The sequence below is a fragment of the Vulpes lagopus genome, chromosome 7, assembly GCF_018345385.1.
Source record: "Vulpes lagopus strain Blue_001 chromosome 7, ASM1834538v1, whole genome shotgun sequence".
Lineage (NCBI taxonomy): Eukaryota > Metazoa > Chordata > Mammalia > Carnivora > Canidae > Vulpes > Vulpes lagopus.
In genome coordinates, this window is record NC_054830.1 from 869,920 (window position 1) to 886,575 (window position 16,656).

The window sequence follows — 16,656 nt, forward strand, 5'->3', positions numbered from 1 at the left end:
TATACGCCCCACACCAGAGCAGTGAGCCCAGGGCTCGGGCCTCCTGGAGGCTCCTTACCCGGCTGGGGTCAAAGGAGGAGCTGTTCTGGTCGCCGGCGCCCCAGGAGCCCGAGCTGGGCCGGTCCTCCAGACCTGCGGGCCAACAGAACAGAGTTAGGCTCGCCCTTGCTGCCTCCCTGCTCTGAAGCCTGCTGTGGCTCCCGGCACCCCAGGGAGAAGCCCTCCCGCAACTGAGCAGGCCTCCTGGGTCCTCCTGACCCAGCCTGGCCTTGGGGTCCCTCTGGCCTCACCCAGCCCCTACCCTGCTCGTATTTTAACTGTCAGTGGGGCGCCAGGCTGGCTCGGCGGAGGAGCGTGCAACTCTTGACCTAACGATTGCTAAGTTCGAGCCCCAAGGTGACTGCAGACCTCGCGTAAAAATAAAATCTTAAATCTTAAAAAACACAATAAAACAAACAACTATCATTGCTGAGAAGCACCTCAGACACCCCATCATTTAGCGTATCTTCAGGCCCACAGTTCCAAAAACAATCTTACCAGCTGCCTGTGCTGGCAAACTCCTACCCGTCCATCAAAGCCCCAGCCACGATGCGCACCCTGGGCGGAGCCCTCACTCTCAGAGCCTGCTCCCCCCAGCACCTAGTTTCTCCCTCTGGTCCAGCCATGACCCCAAGGAACCGGGGCGTCTGTATCAAGCTCAATCTCTCCTGACCCTACAAGAAAGGGCATGAGGGCGCCATGAAAGGGTGAGCAGTGATTAAAGTCTAACCTCAGGGAAGTGGGAGTCTCTCCCTTCCTGTCACGAGTGGGGATTCAGGAGGTGGAGTCACTCCATTGTTGAAATAACAGCACAGCTGCCACTACCTTCCAGGCCCAGGCTGCGGCGTGTCGGGGAGCAGGGAGCAGCGGGGCCCTGGGGAGGAGAGGCCCACGGCGCAGCGGGGGGTGCAGCAGTGGGGTTGGGGGGCTGGGGCTGGAGCAGGGGGTGGGGCAGGGTGGGACCCTTATCTCCCTCAGCACTCGCGGGCACCACCCAGGGCTCCCCACCCAGTAGGCAGAGCCAGCGGGGGCTGGGCTGGCTCCATCCACCAGACACAAGGCCACACGGCCTGACACCCGCGGAGCAGACCCCGGCCCCCTGAGGGCCCCAGCGCCACGCCTGGGTCCTGCTTCCATCCTCTGCGGACAGGGGATGAACACGGCCCGCGTCAGGGTCAGGCCGGAGAGGGATGGGCTGGAGGGACCCGCGCCAGCCCGCAGTGCGACCCCACCAGCGGGACTCTGGGGAGGTGGCCAGCCCACCCGCCCTCCCCCACTCAGCTTTGCCAGAAACTTCATTCAAATTTCATACTGTTATGATGCCTTTGTGTTAATCATCATCCCCACAAACTAGTGTTTAATTGCTGCCTGATTTGCATAACTGCGCATATTAATCCCTCACCCTAATGCATATTCATACATCACATTTAGATTTTATTTTCTAATCAAAAATTTCCAACGTGTTTGCAGTGGGGGGCTGCCTCTGCTGGAGCTGGGGGGGGCCATGACCCCGGCAGGGGCTCCTGTGGTCCTGGGATCTATGCAGTATTTGCCACCAGGTTTGGGGCATGTGCACAGGGAACAGAGGCCGGTGAGGCACGAGTGACCCTGGGCACGGTACCCGCAGGCAAGCCTCAGCCTCCCCTATACCCACATGCCTGCTGCCTCTTCTGGAGCAGCCCCCACCCCGTGGCCATCCACAGTTCACCCCTGGCGGTGCCACGGGGAAGCTACGTCGCAAGAGCACAGCAGACCAGGTCTGAGGACGACTCCAACTGGGCACCCGCAGCCCAACCCCTGCAGGGCCTGGTGGCATGAAGGGCACCCCAGGGCCTGGGGACTCCCACCCACAGGGGCTCCCAAGTTCCCGGCAGACGCAACCAGGTCTGCCGCGGCCCATGGGGAGGAAGCCCACACCAGCCCCCTGGCCTCCCCTCTTCTCAAGATGTCAGAAATAGAGACGGCCCCTCCCCCCTCACTCCACCACCAGTTATTAACCCCCCCACCGATTAATTGTACATTTTAATAACCACTATGAATATTCATACAGAATATTCACATTCCATATTCATGCTATAATTAAAACGTACAAATAGAATAAAGCATTGCTGTCGGGATGTAATCTTTCTGGGCCTTTTTTCAAGAAAGGCTGCGTGTTTCCTGCTGGCGGCGGCGGCGGTGGCGGCGGCCAGGACAGGGTGCATAGAGGGTGCCCTGCCAGGGCCCACGCCACGGAGCTCCAGGGCCAGTGAGGGGGAACAAGCCAACCACCTGCCCAGGCTGCTGTGACAGAGAAGCAGGGACACTGCAGAGGGGGGGCACCGCCCAAGCCTGGTCCCTGGTCCCAGCCGGCCCTTGCCTGAAGACCTGGGGGCTTGGGGCTGGGCTGGGAGGCCCCCGTGGCCCGGGCTGGATCCTCCCGGGCCTGGGGGGGCAGAGCGCAGCGCAGACACCAAGCCGCCCCGGGCCCCCTGCTTCTCTGTAAGTAGAGTGTCACTGAACACGAGTGTGCCCATTTGTTCCTGCAAAGACAGAGCAGGGGAGCTGCTGGCCCTCTGCAGGGACGTCCAGGCAACCCCAGCACTGGGGGGGATTCCTGAGCGGGTCCCCTGAACAGGGTTCCTCCAGTACTGGGGGCCCGGGTGTGGACCAGAGCCCGGCTCTGTGAGCCCCCTCAAACCCCTCAGGCCGGTCTGCTCCCTGTCGCCTCCAGTACAGCCCTGGGTCCTCCCGCAGCAGCGGCTCCCCCACCCCCGTCCCTGCCCACGCTCCAGCCCAGGGAGCCCAATGAGGTTTCCCAAAGCGAAACCTGGCTCTGCCCCCCCCCCCCCCCCCCCGTCTGGCAGCCCTGTGGCTCCCCACATCCCTCTCTGCCCACCCTCCCCCTGCAGCTCATCCCCTCCACCCCCACCCACTCGCCCGCCCCAGTTCTGCCCCGTGGGTCCCACACCTGCAGATTCATCACCTCCCTCAGGAAAGCCGCCCTGCCGTCCCCTCCCAGCCCAGGGTCCCCCGTACCCTTAGCGTTGCCCACGCGGGGCTGGCCCCCCGCAAACAGCTTCAGCAACGTCCATGCTGCACATCCTCGCCCCAGCTGCCACTACCCGGGCCTATGTCCAGGAGCCCCATGGCACCCATCCGGTCCCATCCGGTCCCCACGCCCGACCCTGTCACACAGGGCTGCTCGGCCTCTAAGTGGGGCCAGCATGACTGATGGAAGGTACTTCCAATCCTGTGGGATCTTTAAAACACGTAAGCGTGGGTGACGACATGTGGCTTGCAGCCGCGGTGCTGGACACCATGACCCCACAACCCAGAGACCGAAATAGTAACAACAAAACCATCACTTCAGGCACCGCAACTGCATCTAAAACACGTTGACGACGTCTGGGAACGACTCCCCAGCAAGTGCTCAGAGGTCTCTCTTCTTGCAGACCTTCAGGAGGCCAGTGGGACACACAGCTCTCCCTCTGGCCCTTCCCTCTCACAGTTAAAATCCCCCCAAATCCAGGGGGTGGGTCAGCCAGCCCCACCTGCATGTGGCACTGAGGGGCTTGTGGAGGGGCGAGAGCGACACCAGTTTGCTTTTCGGGGCAACCCTTCCTCGGCTGGGGCTGTGGACTCCCACAAGCCAGGGGAGGCCTCTCTTCCAGGATTTGGGGGGGGGGTCAACATTTTCTTTTAAGATTTATTTATTTGGGGTGGGGGAGAAACTTGAGCCGACGACACGCCGAATGTGAAGCCTGATGTGGGGCTCGATCCCTCGGCCCTGAGACCACGACCTGAACTAAAACCAAGGGTCAGATGCTCAACCTACTGAGCCTCCCACTCCCAGGTCCCTGGGAGTCAACTTTTAAATTCCTGTATCATTTCAAAATTAGGAGGGAAGCTGCAAGGGGCATGGCAGGCCGTGCCCGGAACCCGGCTCACTCGGCCCGTGTTCCTGCCTCTCTGCTGTCCTCCTGTGCCCTCTGTTCACACGCAAGAATGCTTCCCTTCCCGACGTGCGTGACTTCAAATTTCAGTAAGTTCTCCATGGCTGGCCATGGCCAGGACAGGCCCCCACCCCCTGGGGCTGGCAAGGATCAGAAGCAGGTTCGAGAACATCAGCGGCGAGACTGGAGACCCTCTGCACGCACACACCGGGCGCTGGGAGCTCCCACCGGAGGTAGGTGCCCAAGGGGCCCGGAGCCCAGGCAGCGTCCACCCGAGCCTGGGGGGCCCGGCAAGACCCGTGAGCCAGCAGATCGCAGGCAGGAGAGGAAATGAGCAGAGGCCACACCCGCCCTAAGAGCAAGAGGACCTCCAAACCTGGGGCTTTGCTCCCAGCCCAACCCCTGGGGCCCTGGAGCAACGACCCACAACCCCAGGGGCTTCCCAGCGGCAGAGGCAGCCTCAGGAGGGTCCCACAAAGACATGCTAACTCACAGAGAACTGGGCCCCCGCAGCTACAGAGGGGCCCTCCCCTCCCCCGTGAACTTCAGATCCGTGACCCAAGTGCTTCAGCCCGCTTCAGGCTCCAGGGGACCCGTGTGGTCCTGAGTCGGGGTGGGGCAACCTGCCCCCAATGAGCTCAGAAGCCAGGCTGGGGCCCCTGCAGGGAACGGAACACAGACATGCGTAGGACACCAGAGACGGATGGTTCCTCCCGCAAACAGGGGACCGGAGAGAAAACAGTGAGAAGACGGCAAAGCACGCAGAGCGGAGCCCACAAACCCACAGGAGACGGTGAAGGGCAGCAACCCGCGGGAAGGGCGCTCGGGCCGGAGGGACAGGGCCCCGAGGCCACACACGGCGGGACCCAGCCTCACTCCGGGACCCAGCCTCACTCTGAGCGGGCAGAGCGGACTGCGCATTTGAGCGGTGGCCACCAAGGGCACCAGGGGGGCACCCAGGGCGCTCCGCCAGCACCGGCTGGGGTCGTGCTCCCGGGATCCTGGGATGTGGCCCGCATCGGGCCCCCTGCTCCGCGGGGAGTCTGGTCTCTCTCCCTCTGCCTGCTGCTCCCGCGCTCTCTCCCCCCACGTACATAACATCTTTAAAAAAAAAAAAAAAAAAAAGGAGGATCCCTGGGTGGCTCAGCAGTTTGGTACCTGCCTTAGGCCCAGGGCATGATCCTGGAATTCCAGGATCGAGTCCCACATCGGGCTCCCTGCATGGAGCCTGCTTCTCCCTCTGCCTGTGTCTCTGCCTCTCTCTCTCTCTCTCTCTCTCTCTCTCTCCCCCCCTCCCTATCTCTGTCTCTCAAGAATAAATAAATAAAATCTTAAAAAAAAGAAAAGGAGGGAACAGAACAGGAAACACGCACACACGTGCTCCTGACTGTCGAGGCCGGGTGAGGGCACACAGCCCCGCGCTGCTCGGCCAGGAGGGAGAAGGGAGGCGGGCGGGCCGTGCTGGGCGCACAGCTGCCTTGACGGGAGGGCGCTGCAGACCGCGGGGCGTGGGTGGCCGCCACGGAGCCCGGACGTGGAGCCAGAGCAGGGAGGCTGGCGAGCCGCCCTCCCCGAGTCCTTCCAGCAGCAGCCCTCCCGGCTCTGCAGACGAGGGAGTGGCGATGGAGAGAGGCAAGGTCACCTGCTCAGGGCCCCTCTGTGGCCACGGGGTGGACGCACCAACCAATGGGCGCAGACTGTCAGGAAGACAAACCCTGTGTTCTGCAAGGGGCGGTCTATGTACGCCCCTCAGCAGGCGGACGGGCGCATCCCCACACCACCTGCAGGACACGGGTCTGACCCCCAGGTGGAAGCAGGAGGCTCCTGCCCCATTACCCCCCAGCCTGAAAACCACCCCCCGCAGAGCTCGCCCGGGGAAGGCACACGCATAGCTCCGGCCCAGCGCCTCGGCGGCCCCGCGCACACAGCAGGCAACCCGGTGAGAAGGGGTCGGAAGGCCCGCATCCCAGGCCCAGGCCGAGGGCCACGCTCTCGCGGATGACGGACTGGACCGGGAGGGACGCCCCCCTGCCCTGAGCTCCAAGAGCCCGGGGCCCCTGCACACGCTCGTGGAGATGGGGCGCTGCTCCTGCTGACACGGGACACAGACGTCACGGCTGCACGTCCCACTGAGCGAGGACACGTGTGCGGCAACAGCAGGCCCCCACCAGGTCGGCAGGCTCTGGGTCTTCCCATCAGGGCTAGGGCTCCAGCCGTGCCCCGACTCTGTACTGATGACCTTGAAATGACGCAGGACACAGGCGCTTGCCCCCAGCCCAGAAATCTCCAAAGGAATTGGGGACTCGACAGAAACATTTTTTAAGAGAAAGTACCAAATGTGTCTCAAAACTAACAGAAAACCACGTTACTGCAGCCACCAGGCCCCAGCGAACAACACAGCTCCAAAGGAAAAGCGTGACCCGCACAGCAGGTCCCAAACAGGAGGCACCGGTGCGCCGGCCCTCGGTGCAACGCCAAACACCAACCAACCACAGGTTTGGAGAAGGGAGGAGCAGAGCCGTTCGACAGACGGACGCCAGCTTGGCCAGGAAGCGTGTTCCCCACACGAAGATCGACGGAGGGGCTCAGAGGCAGCCGAGTCAGACAGAGAACGGGACGTGGAGCTGAGCGTGCACCGTGCCACCCGTGGCTCAGGGGCCACGAGCGTGCATCCCAGCCACGTTACCACGTAAAACACGGCGTTGACCAGAGGCACAGACAAAACGGCGACTGGAATCACTGCGGAAGACAGCGCGAAGGGTAACAGGGTGGCGGGCCGGTCCCCGCACCAGGGACGTCCTGCTCCTCGCTCCTCAGAGCCTGTTCCCAGGAGGCAGGGTCAGGAGCACTGCCCAGGGACCCAGAGAAGCCCCCGGCCCATGGGACCCAGGCCACGGATGGCGTGCAGGGGGCAGACCACACCGGGCGAGAGGCACGTCCTGCGGGAGGACGTGCCCGGGGACAGTGCCAGGACGTGGAGAGGACAGCAAGAGCACACTCACTGTGGACGCCAGCTGGGACCAGAGGGAAGCCACCCGACAGGAGGACCTACCTCCAGGCGCCCCCTGCCCCCCTGAAGCATGGTCCTGCCCTCAAGCCCAAGAGCACACGCAGGGTGCTTGCTTCTGGCAACACCAGTGGCTGTGCAAGGGCCAGCGGGGCCTGCGCGGGGACGGCCTCACCGGTCAGCCAGAGAAGCACACCCAGGAAGGGCGCAACAGTGAAGGGACGTCAGGAGGAGCCAGGCAGCGGGCGGGGCAGCGATGGCCTCGAGAGCACAGCAGGGAGGCTCCTTGAGGCCCTAGGGCACCCCAGTGCACAACTTGTACTTCAGTTTCCAGGGTTTCTCCTCAAAGCTATTTGGGTTAAAAGAGAACCTCAACAGACGCGGGAGAAACCGGATTCTGACCTCAGGAAACTGCAGTGGAGACGGACAGTTCCTCCCCAGTCAACTGCCAAGTGGACACCGCAGCAAACCCCAATAGGCTTTCCCTTCGGGGCAGAGACACGCAGGATTGTCCCCACGATCGCGACACCGAACCTGCGGGTGTGAACACGTGGGGGGCCCTGCGAAGGCACAGGAGGGGCGGGACTCCGACACTCCACAAACGGCCACGGGGGGCACCGGGCAGGAACAGACCTGAGTCTGTCTTACTCCTGTTTTCACTGTGACCCACACGTGTGTGCTTCCCTAGAGGAGGTGTGTCCGGACACATGCTTCTGCGGAGGGCAGGCGCGCCCCGGGGGTCACCGGGGGCACTTCCTGCAGGCCCCCGCCCAGCCCCGCCATCAGCCGTCAGCCGTCAGCTGCAGGGCCGGGGAGCCGTCCTGCGCACACTATCGTTTCCCAGGTGAGGTTGTCTGCCTCCCACTTATCTTATCTCTCGTGTCTCCGCTGTGCCAAGGCCTCCCGTCGTGTGCTCCTCGCTCCTCCGCCCTCCTGCATCTCGTGTCGTACGCTCCTCTCTCCTCAGCCTGAACTAACAAGGAGCAGGTGCATTCGTGACGCTCACAGCCACACTCACTGCTGAGTGAAGATTTGATTCCTAAAGATTTTTCAGAAATGGCACCAAGGCTGGAACGCCATAAACAAAAAAATGTGACACCATAAAAATTTAATCTGTGAAACACCACGAGACCGATTAAAAATCTCCATCGTTAACAAGTTACAAAGTTAGGAAAAAAACTGCAACACAGACCACGAAAAACTAGTAACATCCTTCCTATGTGAAGAGCTCTTGCAAATCAAGAAGAGCAACACAGGACAGGAGTAAAGGACGCCACAGGCAGCCGTGCTGGGGGTGACTTGGGATGGGTACGAACCTCACCAGAAGCGCAACAACAATAATCTTGCTTCTTTCCCCAACCTGTGAGGACTGAAGACTCAAACAATCCCGGTTTGGTGCCTGGAACACGTGCTCAAGAACATCAACGTAAATCACGGTTGATACGTAGCATTACTGCTGTCGTTAAGCTCAGCAGGCAGCAAAGCAGCAGCACCGCGGACACAGCCAACAACCTGCACGGGCTCCGGGGAATTCTCAGCGAGGAAAGCCAGTCTCACAGGGGTACACGCCACGTGGCTGCACACATTCTTGACAAGACAAAACCGTCGAGCTGGAGATCAGCAAGTCGGTAGCCGCCAGGGTTGGGGGCGGGGGCGGAGCTGCCAGCAGTTCTGCATCTGGACCGCAGCGGTTAACGGTGCTCCACGTGGGATGAGACTGCGTGGAAGCCCCATGCGCACGTACGCAGACACGAGCAGAGAGAGATCTGAACCACGTCTGGAAGGTACCAGGGCGGCTCCCATGCTAGGGGCAGGCAGGAGGTCACTGCTGGGGGCAGGGGACCTGACCTCTCCCTACAGGTCTTTGCAACTTCCTGTCAATCTGCGATGATGCGGCAAAAGCCCATCGATCCCACAAAAAGGGAGAAATGAGTGAGGCTCAAGATAATAACACAAAATTCATCAAAAAGAAACTCATGACCGATAACCTTTTGAACACAGGTCACCCGTTGTCGGTGATGCAAATGGCCCTGAAACGGCATATCCTTGTCACGGCTCCAGCGGGAGGACAGGTGTGAAGACCTGTGCTGGCCAAGGGGCCGGCCCGGAGGGATGCTCACCAGAGCCCAGCCCGCGTGACGAACTCGCCCGACGCCGGGGCAGACAGGCCCCGCAGAGACCCCGGGCACCACGGGGAAAGCTGCCCAGAAAGGACCCCCAGGAGAGGCCCCTCTTCCAGGCCCGCAGGCTCTGCTTGGAGTCCTGGTGGCCTCAGACCCCGCGGTGACTGCAGACGATGCAGTCACGCGACCCTGTGCCTCGAGGTCGCCCAAGAGGGAGGGACCAGAAAGCTTTCTCCCTGTGTGCGGCCCCGAGGCAGACACCAAGCAGACCCTCCGGCTCCCCGCGCCCGGGCATCCGAAGCAGCCGGGCCGCCAACCTCCAGACCCCGGGCAGGGTCGCCTGAGCTGGGAGCCGCCAGCCACACAGTGGGCTGCTGACTTTCTAACAGGAAGGGCCCCCTGCGACCCACGGGGCGGAAGAGCTGACTGTGAACAGCCACCAGACCCTGGAGGGGCGCCAGGCTGGCGGGGACCCCTGTGAGCACATGCGACCCCAAGGAGGATGACCGGCCTGCTCGGGAAGGGGTGACCGGACCCAGGAGGGAGAAGCCATCAGGGCCCAAGCCCAGGGCCCGAGGCTCCCAGGCCTGACGCTGGGCTCAGGCAGGGCCAGGAGGGCTCCCCCAAGATGCCCCCACGCCTCCAGCTGAGCGGTACGCACACCCCCAGACTCACTGAATCATCTGGCCGCGGGCAAGCACCCTTTATGAAGAAACGGAAGCTCCCGGTCACACCACCTGGCACAGGTGACACGGGATCTGGTGCCTGTGGGGCAGCGAGGGGGGGCCCTTGGGCTCAGGCAGGGGTTGACGGCTTAAACTGGACCTGGTTGGTGGTCCCCAGCGGCACACCACGGGGGTCTCCCAGGAACCACCACACCCCGTCCCTCCTAAGAAAATGCAGCCCGATGTTGGAGGGGATGGGGAACGATAAGACGAGCTGTCCCCAGCCAAAGGCCCCGGGCAGGGCCAGGCGTGGGGCAACTTGGAGGGCCCCTCCCCAGGAGCCATGGCTTTAGTCTTCGGGGCCACCGCCCAGGCGGACCCTGCAGGAAGACAGAGGCCCGGGGTAGAGACCCCCATGGCCCGACCCTCTGCCCGATGCAGCCAAAAGCTCGCACCCCAGCTCCTGGGAGACGTTTCCAGGGGGAGGGCCAGGCCTGTGGGGATTTCCACAGCTCGGGCAGGACTGTCCAGCCCTGCGGCCACTTCCTCAGGCGGAGGGGAAGGCCGGCGTGGGGGGACGGACATGACACAACGTCCCTCCCCTGCGGGGGTGCCCAAGCACAACCCACCCTGAACCCCCCCCAGAGCCCAATGGACACCCCCAGCGGCACCCGCAGACAGCTCTGAGAAAGAACCGTCTGTTCCGAATCCCAGGGTCCCAGAACACCACACACCCGATACTGAGACCCCAAAGAGATGCGGGGTCCACAGGGTGGCAGGAGGTCCTGGGCTCCCCCAATCCCACCCACAACCAGGGTGGGCTCCCCGAAGTACCCAGGGCAGCCCTCTCTGCCCACAGCCCTGCAGGACTCCCAGCTCCCTGGGATAAAAGCCCAAACCTTCCAGACACCCTAAGGCCCTGTAGCACTGCCCTGTCCCCTCTCTGCCCTCTCCTCCTTCCTCTCACTCACTCTGCTCTGGGCACACAGGCCTCCTTTCTCTTCTTCCCACACACCAGGCCCGGTTCTGCCCCAGGACCTTTGCACGGGCTATGCCCACTGCCTTGAACCCCCCTCAGGGCTCTGCTCAAACAGCATTTCCTCGGAGTCGGCCCCCAACTCCCTTGGCTCTGTGGCAGCGTCCCCCCTGCTGCTGTGCGGCCTGGCCCCTGAGCTAGGCCCTTCAGCAGGAAGAAGCGGCCTGTGCTCTCCCTGCCGTGTCTTGGACCCCCCGTGCCCAATAGGGGGGGGCTGATCCATCCAAGTTTGCCAGAGCTATTCCTCGAATGAATGCTGAAAACCGCAGGGCCCAGAATAACCCTGGGTGCTCAGCAGGATGCTCCGTCAGCCCGGCGCCGGGTCCCGTATACAGGAGGCACATACTACACACCGGAAGTAAAACCAGCCAGCAGCTGGGCCTCTCCCCGACATGCAAGTAGGCCCAAGTCAGGAGGGCTGGGTGCTAGCACCCCCGGCTCTCAGCTTCCCCTCATGCTGGAGCCCATAGCCCCAGCCCCGCCCCGGCCGCCCAGCCCACCACACCCGCACCCCACGATCCTACCTGAGCCTCCAAACTGGGTGCCAGCCAGGGAGGCAGGCCGGCCCTTGCCGTTGGCCACCGGCAGCGGGAACATCTGTGGGGAGAGAGAGAGAGGCTGGGCGCGCGTGCCAGGATGGGCCCCGCCTGCGGCTCCCGGCCCCCCCGGAGACCCCGGAAACAGCCTGCTGCCGGCAACGGGAAATCGGGCACAACTCAAAACCCCGCGTGGAGATGCCGGCTGGCCACCATGCAGCGTGCGACTCTGGATCTCGGGCACGAGTTCGAGCCCCACTTGAGCAGAGTTTACTTCAAAAATAAGACTAGAAAATAACTCTGCCGTTTCGGGGCCAGAGTAACCGACTCCAGCGCCGGAGACCGTTTACCTGCTCTTGGAAACGACGCGGTTCCGCGTACCCCTCAGCGTTAGGGAACGTTTACGCTCCTGGGGCCGCAGCAGCGAATCGGCTGCGAGAACCGCCTCTGGCCCGAGCCCCGGCGCTGAGTGCGGGCATGGGGCGAGGAGGCCCGTGACCTGGCTCAGTGTCCCCCCCGGGGTCCTCGTCACACCTGCCTTCGGGAGACACTGAGGCCCAGAAGGACAGGAAGCTGGAGGGACCTGGGAAAGGGTGCCCCCCCCCCCCCGCCCCGGTTTACCCAAACCCACCGTGTTAAATCCCTCGGGATTAAACCGCTTAGCGGCTCAGGCCGGGAAACCGAACATCAACAAGCCCCGCGGCCACACGGAAGCACACACGCCCCCGCCCTGCCCCCGCCCTGCCCCACGGTCCACGGCTCTGGGTGGCTGCCGGGAGGTGGGGCACGGGGCCCGTGGGCAAGCCCCGGGAGACCCAGGATGTGGGGCCCTGCGCCCACGGACCGTCCACAGGAGGGAAATGGAGGCCCCAGGCTCACCTGGCCCGGCAGGCGCAGGGGCTCATGGGAGGAGCGCAGCCAGGCCGGAAGCAGGTTTGCACTGGGTCTGCACCCTCTCGGGGGCGTGGCTGCGCTCACTCAACTGGCCCAGCCTCCCCAAGGCCCCGGGCTCCCAGTTAGGGTCCGGTCCCACCCGGGAAACTGAGGCCTGCACTGGGGGGAGGGGTGGTGGCCTGAACCATGACCAGAACCAACAGGATGCCAGGCCTGGGGGTGTGCGGGCCCCATCCCAAGCCTCTGTTTTGTCCTCTAAGATACCAAGGACCATGCTGACGTGGCACCTGCCACCAGGGACACCGGGCCACGTCAGCCCTGTCACTGCCCCTCGTCCTCAGGCCCTCAGTCTTCCCCTCTGTGACATGGACTCAGGACCCGACTCCACGGGACCCCGAACCCCAAGCGCACAAGGGCATCGTGGGCACACAGGGAGGTGCCTCTGCAGGGGGGCAAGCGCCCAAGTGGGGTCGGCCAGCCGCGGCCCCGGGGAAGCGCCCCAGGCAAGCACCGGCCTGCAGCACCACCCCGGCCAGTCCCGAAGCCCACGCGCCCTCTGCACCCCACGAGCTTCCGTCCTGATGGGGGCTCAGGGCCTGGCCCGAGCAGCTCGGACGCCTCGGTGGAGCGGCCGCCCTGCCCACTGCTCACGGGACGGGTCCGCGCAGCACCGCCCTCCGCGACCTCCTGTCTGAGACCGAGCTGTTTTACAAAACAATCCACTCGGGTTCTCTGCGTCAGGACGCAGGGAGCAGCGACAAGGGGACGGAGATGACGAGAGAGAACACGGGGGGGGGGGGGGGGCAGGGGGGCTGCCTCTGGCACCAGCCAGGCCTCCCCCGTAACAAGGGGGTGAAGGGAATCCAGCTCCAGGTTCACTCTGCGGGAACACACGGAGCACCTTACCCCTCGGCCTCCGTTTCTGCGGCTGGGAAATGGGCGGCGGGTCATCAGCGAGGTCGGACAAGCCAGTGGGACCCACCAGACAGAGGGGGGCGGGGGTGCCCAGGCCCTCGGACAGGAGAGGCTAAGGGGCCCGGCCTGAACCCGCGCCCACCCCCGCCCCAGCCTGTTCCGGCTCAGTAGTCTGTGACCTGTCAGTTTAACAAAAAAACAACCGAGCTGTGCTCCAGGTTACTCAGCCGAGGAGGCAAAAATAAAACGGGGCTTAAAAATACCAGCGCGGCCCTTCCGGACCGGAGCCCCTGTCCCGAGGGCTGTGTTTCCACAGGACGGCAGTGCCGTTTCGCTTTGGGGACTTTTGTTTTCGACAGGCCTCAGTGGCCCGGGCCTCGACCCGGTGGAGGCTGAGGTTCACACCGAGAGTGCCCTCCCCCAACTGGCTTCACACCGACACGGCGGCTTCCCGGAGCAGGGAACTGCCCGGACTCGGGGAGCACAGTTTGAGGACACACAGACCACGCCGACACCGGGGACAGACAGCCCACCCCACAGACGGACAAACGTGACCCCTGGTCCTTCACGATGACCCCTGTTCCCAGCACCAGAGGGGGCCCCGTGGGGCCGTGATGCCCCTGGCAGCGTCCTGGGAGCTCTGTCCAGCCAGGCGGGGGCCGGGCCTCTCGGGGCCCCGAGGAGGACAGCAGTGACAGCGGCAGCCCCCGCCAGCTCGGAGTGTGCACTGCCCAGGGACCTCCACCCTCCCAAGGCCTCCAGCCGCCTCCCGCCCGCTCCTGACCATCCCCAGGGCAGCCACCACGTGGCTGAATGACTGAAGTGCTAGCCGCCACCGCCTGTGTTCCGGCTCACCCTCGGGCCCCCCGCTGCTCCTCTTCGCGCTGGGTGCCTCTTTCCCTTCTTTCTTTTGCACCCACGCCGGACGACTAACCCCGCTCGCGCCCACCCTCCTGGTCAGGAGACGGAGACCACCGCAGGCCCGCAGCCCATGCCCCCCAGCGCCCCCCAAGGCCCCCTCCAGCCCAAGTCTGAGGCCTGGCTCCCAGCTGGGGGCCCTTGTGGCAGGCATCCTGTCCCAGGGACCTGGGGCGCAGACCCACCCCGCGGCAGGGCGGGAGCCTGGGAAGGTGAGCCCGGCTTACCATGCTGAAGTCCAGCAGGTCGCTGAGCTCCTTGTCTGTGCCCACGGGCGCCATCCTCTGCGGCTGGTTCATCCTCCAGGGGCCAAGGTGGGCACCTCAGGCCTGCAGACGGCCCTGCAGACGGACGGACACGCGGGGAGGAAGGAGGGGAAGAAGAGCTGAGTGGCTGGCAGAGGCGGACAGATGGGGAGTAAAGAGCCCGGCTCCTAACGGCCCTGAGGGCGCAGGTCTTCCCAGAAGGAGCCCCTCCGTGACCCCGGCGGTGGGGGCAGGGCAGCCAGGACTCCCTGCTTCGGGCCCCCGGAGACCTCTCCCCAGAGCCCTCAGGGAGGCCGAACAATGCGGGGGGAGGGGGAGGAGTCCGCAAATATCCCTTCCCTAAACTCCCTCCAAGACCACCAGGGAATCAGATTGCAAATTTTAAACGGGATGCGGGGTGGGAGTGGTCCCTGCCCATCCGCCAGGACCCGCCCCCGCCCCCGCCCCCTCCAATCCCCCCTCCCGGGCTTGGCCCCGCTGGGGAAGGGGGAGGGCGGCCCAGGCCCCATCCCCGGGGAAATTCTGTGACCCCCGCCCCCCAGCAGCTGTCACAGCGTGGTGGAAACCAGGTCACCCCCAAATTGAAAGCTAAAAAACAATCTTCTCAACGGGGGGGGAGGGGGAGGGTGCCCAGGGTAGGGACTCGCAAGCGAAGCTCCCTCCACTCTTAACGTCCCCCCAACGAAAAAGGAAAAAAAAAAAAAAAAAAGTCATAAGAAAAAAAAAAACAACCACCTTAACAACCTTAGGTTGTTTTATTGTCACGATGTATCCGGGAATTATTTTTCAGCAACTTTGAAAACATCCCTCGCCTCCCGCTGGGGGGGGGGGGGGGTCCCCGAAGCGGGGTTTCCCCCGCAGCGCCCCAGGGGCCGCCGGGGCCGCGCGGGGTCGGGGGGTCACCTGCGGGGCCGCGAGCCTCCCCCCCCAGGAGCGCGGCGCCGCGGGAGGCTGCGGGGTCGGGCCCGGGGAGACCCCGCTTTGTTCGCCCGCCCGGGCCGGTGCGAGCGGCGCCCCCCCGCCCCCGCCCCCGCCGGCCGTGCGGAACTCACTCGGCGGAGGACTACGAAACCGCACTTCTCCGTGGGGCGGCCGCAGGCGGCGTGGAGGCCGCGGCGGGGCGGGGGTGTCGCGGGGCCCGGGCCGAGCCCACGGCGCCCCCCCACCCCCCCGCCGCGGCCGGTGCAGCGGGCGGCCCGGGAGCCTTTGAAGCCCGCCCGCCGCCGCCGCCGCCGCCGCCCCGGGCCGCGCTAACGCGGAGCAGATGTTCGCGCCCCGGCCCCCCCGCCCGGCCTCAACCTGCGCCCGCGGGCCGCGCCGCACCTTCCCCGCCAGACAAAAGGCCGCTCCCCGCCCCCGCCCGGCTCGGCGCCCGCGGGGCCCCCGCCGCCGCCCCCCGCCGCGCCCGCCGCAAACTTTCGCCAAGTGCGGCCCAGGCCGGAAAGTTGGAGAACAATGACGGCGAGCGGGCCCGGCCGGCGGCGCCCCTGGGTCCCGGCCCGCGGGGCTGCGCGGGGCCGCGGGGCCGGGGCGGCGGCTCACCTGCTCGGCGCGGCCCGGCCCGCAGCGCGCGGGGGGCGGCGGCATGAACGGGCCCCCCCGGACAAAGGGGTCGCGCCGGGCCCCGAGGGTCGCGCGTGGGCGGCGGCGGCGGCGCTGCGGCCGGGCCTCCCCGCGGCCCGCCCCGAGGGGCCCGTGCGCGGCCGCGGCGCTGGCGGAGGCGGCGTGTGCGAGCTCGCGCTGCCCTGCGGCCGCGTCGCTGGGTCGGTCCGGCCCGCTACGCCCGCGGCCGCCGCCGCTGCCTCATCTTCCTGCGGCGGGAGACATGTTCCGCCCCCCGCCCCGCGCGGCCCCGCCCCCGCCGGGCCCCGCCCCCGCCCCGCCCCGCGCTCCGCCCGGCGCCGCCGCGGATCCCTCCGCCGCCTCCGCTCGGCCCCCGCCGGGCGCCGCGGCTCGTCCTCCGCGCGCCCGAGGGGCCCGGCCCGGGCTGGCGCGGCCTGGGGCCTGGGGGCAGGGGCGCCCGGGCGGGGCGGCGGCGGGGGGCGCGGGGAGGGGCCCCGGACTATCTTCCGGCGCGGACGCGCACGCACGGCGGGCACGCAGCGCTGACGCAAGAGGGCAAGGATCGTGAGATGGAAAGATAAGGCAGGGCAGCGGTGGCCAATCGGAGGCTGCGAGTCGTTGATTGACGCGCCCGCCGGCCATTCGTGGCGCGGCCCCGCCCCCGCCCCGCCCCCTCGGCGCGGCCCGGCGAGGAAAGAGGTGGGACTTTCGTGCGCGCTAGGCTCCGACAGCGGTGGGGGTGGGCTTTCGGGTTTTATT

The 16,656-nt window shown here is 65.4% G+C and overlaps 1 protein-coding gene across 16 annotated transcripts in view; it reads right to left on the reverse strand.

Moving 5' to 3' along the window:
- The window catches only part of TCF3 (transcription factor 3), a 30,122-nt gene extending 14,113 nt beyond the window's left edge, over window positions 1-16,009 (reverse strand). For 15 of the 16 annotated variants that reach the window (XM_041763353.1, XM_041763356.1, XM_041763354.1 and 12 more), the window contains exons 1-4: window positions 15,877-16,009; window positions 14,296-14,409; window positions 11,330-11,402; window positions 59-132 (exon numbers count right to left, since the gene is read on the reverse strand). In XM_041763353.1, coding sequence (XP_041619287.1) covers window positions 59-132; window positions 11,330-11,402; window positions 14,296-14,367 — 219 coding nt within the window. In that variant the 5' untranslated portion in view covers window positions 14,368-14,409; window positions 15,877-16,009. Of the gene's footprint in view, window positions 1-58; window positions 133-11,329; window positions 11,403-14,295; window positions 14,410-15,386; window positions 15,673-15,876 lie in introns of those variants that run through there. The other variant, XM_041763352.1, reaches the window with a different exon arrangement.
- Window positions 16,010-16,656: the final 647 nt, after the last annotated feature.